A 6,063-nucleotide genomic window follows, 5' to 3' on the forward strand; every position below is an offset into this window, starting at 1 on the left:
AACTAAAGCCTGCTTTCCTTCAATTATCACAGGGATATTTTAGGCGGTAACTTTCAGTACAAGAAATAAATTGAAAGTTCAAGATCAGTGGCAGGTTTTAAGATTGCTTTCATTCTTAGCATCATGTGATTCAAAAAAAGAGGAAAATTGACCCAGATGAGAATTTTATAAAACAGCAACTTCACAATACTTTCTACAGCATGAAGAGTAAAGTCAGAGCTATGACAAATTCCAGGGGATCTTTTTCAGCTTTTGCTCTGAAGACATTTAACTCACCATTGCTCAGAGTATTAGATACAGTTTTTGTGAATAAATTTCTTTCCCAGGCCAAATGTTGCTTTTTTTCTTTCCCCTCTCCTTCATAAATCCTGACTACTCATTCTGTGCTCAAATGACCTGAATAAGTTTTTAGGTCAGAGATAGACCTGCTCCAAAACAAATGTGAATTTAAGACTTCTGTCAAATCTTTTCTTTGACTGATAGTTGTAAAAATTTGGCCCTTGCTCAGAATTGAATAGAGGTTGTCCCCAACTTCCAGTAACTGAAGTGAATAATTAGACATCTTAAGATTTGTGTACAGGAGTACAGTAACTTCCCCAAAGAATGTTCTGGCTCACTGCAAGTCTCTCATTTGGCCTTTTCATACTCTGATTGTGCTGAACCCATCATGTAAAGTGCAGAAAGTGAGATTAAGTTGGGAAGTCAGATAATCTGGAACACCGAAAATGGATGGTAAGTGGGCGGAGGTCCTTTCACTTTCATTCCCCGTTAAATTGTGTTGCTGGTAGCTTGACATCCTTAGTACAGCAAATGAATTTGTAACCATAGCAAAAAAAAAAAAATGTAGCCCATCCAGAGATGAACGGTTGAGGGCTTTTTATTGCAAATCAATAATCTGAACAGAAGTCAGAACTAGAGGAAAGAGACATCAAAGCACTTTTGCAATGTAGTCCTGTTAGGGCTTCTGTGACTCGCAGAAGTAGGATTTAACAAGAAAAGATCCGTATTCTGTATTTCATGAAGTTTAGGGAGAATTTTCGGTTGCAGCTTGATGCAGGGTGCATTGAAATAAGTTAAGTCTAACACTTTCTGAATAGCATGCAGCAGAAAGCACCCAGCTTGTTGTTTCCCACAGGCAATGAATATTAGTGTTCTCTGCACTAGCTTCTGAATAGGACCAGATGGAAAAAAATGGTCAGCTAAGGAACATAATGCTGAGTCAGAGAAACAGGTAATAAAACAAGTAATGAATCAAAACAATAGCTAATAATCTTCTCTTGTTCTCGAAACATTTTTTTAACAGCAAGGAGAAGTTGATTGTTGGCCCTTGTCATGTCCAGAGGTGGATTGCGAATTCAGTGTTCTCCCCGAGAATGAGTGTTGCCCACGTTGTGTCACTGACCCCTGCCAAGCGGACACCATTCGTAATGACATCACTAAGACCTGTCTGGACGAAACCAATGTCGTTCGCTTCACTGGATCTTCTTGGATTAAGCATGGCACAGAGTGCACCCTCTGCCAGTGCAAGGTAAAGAGCATAAAAGTTAAGCTGAGATGCCTCTTTCCCAGCTGGTTCTGTAGCATATAAATATTAATGCATTGAGTATGGATAGTCAGTGTCTACACTTGCTTTCAAAGCAGAGGAGGTTAGAGTAAAAATGTTCATTTTCGTTAACTTCACTCTTGCATGTATTAGAACAATGGCTTTAATGCACTAACAGGTCAGAAGTAGGACAACAGCCTGTGCCACAGTGTGCTTTGAACAAGTTACAAGGCTTGTTTTTTCCATCAGAATAGCTCATTTCAAATTTGATTGCAGTACAGCTCCATGGTATCTTGCAAATGTACACAGTAACAAACAGATATGTAAGATCAGACCACAAAAAACGTGCTCTGTGTGGTACTATAAAGTTATCAGAACTGATTGATTTCCTCCTTGAGGACTGTGATGATCAAGTACTTTACATTTTATAATGGGACTAGTTACATAGGTATATAGTTTTCTTGCTTTAAAATTAATAATAGAGTCAACACAATGTTTAGAGCATCTAATAGTTTTTGTAGTCAAAGGAACTCGTTGCCTGAGGAGAAAAATTTACGGCTATAGGCTTACATGAATTCTAGCATCTCTTTTTAAAGATGCAAGAGAGAGGGAAGTTAAATAAGTTTTTCCTATTCAAAATAAACCTCTAAGTAAATTGGATTATATTTTCGGTAATCCAGTAGTGAAGAATGACAAAGAGTGATTCCACAGTAGTCAAGGAGAGAGAGACAGCAGGATTTGTGCAAATGATGTGTAACTCCTCCTGAAATTCAGCGTTGATTTTGGTCTTTATCCTATGTCCTTCCCAAGGAGGAAACTTCCCAAACTCTAGTACATGCTACCATGAACTACTTCAAAAAGGTGCACATAAAAAATAGCATAATTTTACTACTTGCTCCTGGGAGAGAGAGGAAGTAACTGACCATGTAACAGAAGCTGTTAAGCACCACCACCTTCTTTCTCTGGATTGCCTGACATAATACTGTGCACAACAGTAGTTGTCACTGCTGTTGAAAACATAGTCGTGTTACTAGGCAAGTGGTACATGCTAAATCAAGTGCGGGCATTTTTTCTTGATGTCAGAGTGGGTCTATGGTTAGGAGAAAACTCTATGATCTGACATGGTGGCCAATGGTTAGAAAGCCAGCTATTGCACAAGGATATTGAGACAGGCTTATGTGCACAAACCTGTATTAGTGAGGTGCATAACTGGTGGCATACACCAACTCTAATGGTGAAAGTTACTTTTGGGGGAAGAAAATTAAAACAAACAAATGAAAGCTGCAACCGAAGGGTGAGGAAGAGGTGATTTTCACAGTGGCCCAGTCTCTTCCCACAAGGTCCTGTGGAAACACTGCTACTGGGGTTTCTAGATGCCAGACCATGAAAAACCAGCCTGAGAACAACGTTGGGCTCTGGGATTCACTGCCAGGGTGGCCCAGGTGATGGGTACAGCACTGCGGGGGGAAGGCCCTAGACACAACACAGGATAGGGCACTGCTTGGGCTTGGGCAAGTCGCTGAGGTTTCTGTGCCTTGTTTTCCCCACCTTTAGTAAAATGACTAATTTTGTGTGGTTCTTCTCTAAAGCACATTGAGATTCAGTGATGGGAAATGCCTTTTTCATTGTTATATGGCTAATCAATGGCACTGCAGAAGAAATCTGTTTTATATCAGTTCTACTGATGTCCATCCGTCTGCTGCTCCCTTTTGTCCTTTTCTCTTAAGCAAAGATTGAACCATAAGCCTGGACTAATTTATATTCAGTGTAAACACATACATAGATTACTAAAATCGGTTGCTGCATTGTGAACTTATATACAATTAAAACAGATACTCTGCCAAACCCCATAGATTTAAAACAGCTCAGGTAAAAATCTGCTCTAAGAACCCATAGAAAACACCATTGCATTATTATAGTTCAGTGTCCCAGCTACCTGGAATTAGGCATTTCAATGGGTAGTCACAAACATGAGTCCTTGATAAAAGTTATTGTGCTGTTTAAATCAGATTTTCAATATGTAGCTGTGTTTTCCACATTATGGATTCTTGAATATCACAGTGCAAAACACACAACAGGGCAGTGATGCTTAACAGTGAAGAGGTACCACTTTGTCCCTCAGCAAGCAAAATCTTATTCAGTTCTCTTTACAGAGCAGTATTCTTTTTGAAATACAATATCTGTTCATATTCGTGGCATTTTAATATTTTAGTTCTGCATGCGAGCAGCCCTCTCCCTCCAGATCAGGTTAATGCTATGCTCAATTTGTATAGTTCTGTCTCATTCGTCCTGTGTCACCCCACTCTTTTCTTGCGAAACATCACAGGGAAGGTCAAAGCTCTAGGATAAGCCTCTCTAACCAAGCTATAGCAAAATAAGTTTACACAAATCCTTTAACAATTCAGAAAGCCAGGCATCATCTAAAGCTGACTTAGCCACAAAACCATTTCAAATCACAAGTAAAGGAGGTGAACGTTAGGATTGTCTAACCTTCTGTCACAGAAAGAGTGAAAGAAAACATCTGAATGATTCAGACCTTGGTCTTTAATCAATCCTGGCAGTTCAGTCATCTAAATGTATTTGGAGTAATTTAAAAATAATGCACACTTTTTATTTGCATTGTAAGAATCAGACTGAGGAAAAGAAATAGTGGAAATGTAGAAAACATATTTTCTCCAGTACTTCAATCATGTCATAGGCAATCTGTTCCTTTATTTGCTAATATTCTCAAAAAAAAGTCTAGACTATCGGGGAAAACCTTATGGATTAACCTTTGCCAGTGTTATAGCCTAGATGTATTCATCTGAAGCACTTAGTGCTAAATAAAACTCTTAGTCCCTTCTGTCTAAGCTAAATAAAACACAGTGTCCTGTCTTGTTCAACAGCCTGGTGTGTACTGTGGGCAAATACCTGATACCTTTGCATCAGCTGAATGTCTTTCACTGATCTCAGCTTTTTTCAGTTTGATTGTTGTAGCTTTGTGATACAGACAACAGCAAACTGCGCGATTAGAAGAATCATCACGTCCCTTCCCTGGGATGAGGGAAGGACAGGATGACAATTTCATGAATCAGATCAAAATTTGTTTTTGTCCCTATTTTACAAATCTGTTTGTTAAAGCCTGATGGGTGTTTGCAAATAACTGATCTTCTTAAATTGACTGAATTTGTATAAATTTGTATTAATTCAACTCTTCTTTTTGTTGTTTCTTCCCTTAGAATGGCCACGTTTGTTGCTCAGTGGATCCACAGTGCCTTCAGGAACTGTGACACTAACATCCATCTCTCACAAGCAGTTTCTGGTTAAAGAATTTCCTTCACAAAAAAGATCTTTAGACCAAAAATTGTACAAAATCAAAACTGAAATTAGATTGGTTTTGTCCATCTAAAGTGCAGGAATGTGATGAACTCAGTTACCTGAATCAGAGTGAAACTTATGGGGCTCAAGAAAATCTCAGATGTGTAAACCTTTGTGTGAGGTCAAGCCCAGCTTCTAGCTATTTGTCTGTCTGACATCATTATGCAGAATATTAGGTTAGTGTAAAATGACACACTGTAATGATGTACATAACAATGTCAACATCAAAAATCAACTGGGAGTGCTTACGGGGTCTTCCGAAGCTTGAGGGTTCAACACTTGACTAGGTGCAGAGATTTTTATCTAATTGTATTTGGATCTGCATAAATGTATTTGCTCACTGCAGAATTTAGCAGACATTTGAGTAGAAGGGTGAGGCCTTCAGGCATAAAGAACATAGCAGCTAAGACGTGTTATGTACAGTATGTGCTCTGAAAAAAAAAGATACAAGTTATTGTAAAAAACCCACAAAAACAAAAACCGTGATGCACAGGCATGGCTTCTTAATGTTTTCTGATGGGAAAAGTCATCAATATTTCCTTGTTTTACTGCACTTACTATTATTTCTTGATTGAATTTGTTCAGTATAAGCTCGTTATTGTGCAAATTTAAATAAATATTTCTCTTACCTTATGTTTCTTTCTGTTGCCTTTCCTTTTCAGAGATGTCATTGTTGTTATTGTTCCTTCTTTGTCAGCACAGCTAGTCAGCTATACTTTACAGATAATGTATATCTCCTGTCTAGCTCCTATACATGTGGGAGTTTCTGCCCGGCACATTTTGCCCATCATTTCATATCTTTGCTATTCTTCTGAGAGCACATGAATAACTTCACACATGGGAGACATTACAGTGGATTGAACAAAACAATTCATATGGCTAAAGATCAGACCCTACATGCCAGCCAGTTGTCAGTCAGACTAGGTACACACCGTTTGTGCATGATTGCATCTGTTCTGGTTTACGTGGGGTGTTCTCTAGACTCCTGGTCTCTCCAGCTGCCATAGGTTGGTTTGTCTTTCTGTAAGCTCGTCAGCTTGTGTTTGTAAAATCTCTCAATGCATGAGGATCACTTCAATGTATTTATTTTTACTGATAAAGAGGCAGTCATCCATTAGGAGGGATCACTTAAATTTGCAAACCCTATTTTCACAACTGTACTG

At 38.7% G+C, this 6,063-nt stretch overlaps 1 protein-coding gene across 1 annotated transcript in view; it reads left to right on the forward strand.

The window, feature by feature from the left end:
- NELL2 (neural EGFL like 2) overlaps nucleotides 1-5,533 on the forward strand; it is a 151,297-nt gene extending 145,764 nt beyond the window's left edge. The window contains exons 19-20 of the mRNA XM_067314413.1: nucleotides 1,304-1,528; nucleotides 4,762-5,533. Coding sequence (XP_067170514.1) covers nucleotides 1,304-1,528; nucleotides 4,762-4,812 — 276 coding nt within the window. The 3' untranslated portion in view covers nucleotides 4,813-5,533. The remainder of the gene's footprint in view (nucleotides 1-1,303; nucleotides 1,529-4,761) is intronic.
- The last annotated feature ends 530 nt before the right edge of the window (nucleotides 5,534-6,063 follow it).

The sequence above is a fragment of the Apteryx mantelli genome, chromosome 1, assembly GCF_036417845.1.
Source record: "Apteryx mantelli isolate bAptMan1 chromosome 1, bAptMan1.hap1, whole genome shotgun sequence".
Taxonomy (NCBI): domain Eukaryota; kingdom Metazoa; phylum Chordata; class Aves; order Apterygiformes; family Apterygidae; genus Apteryx; species Apteryx mantelli.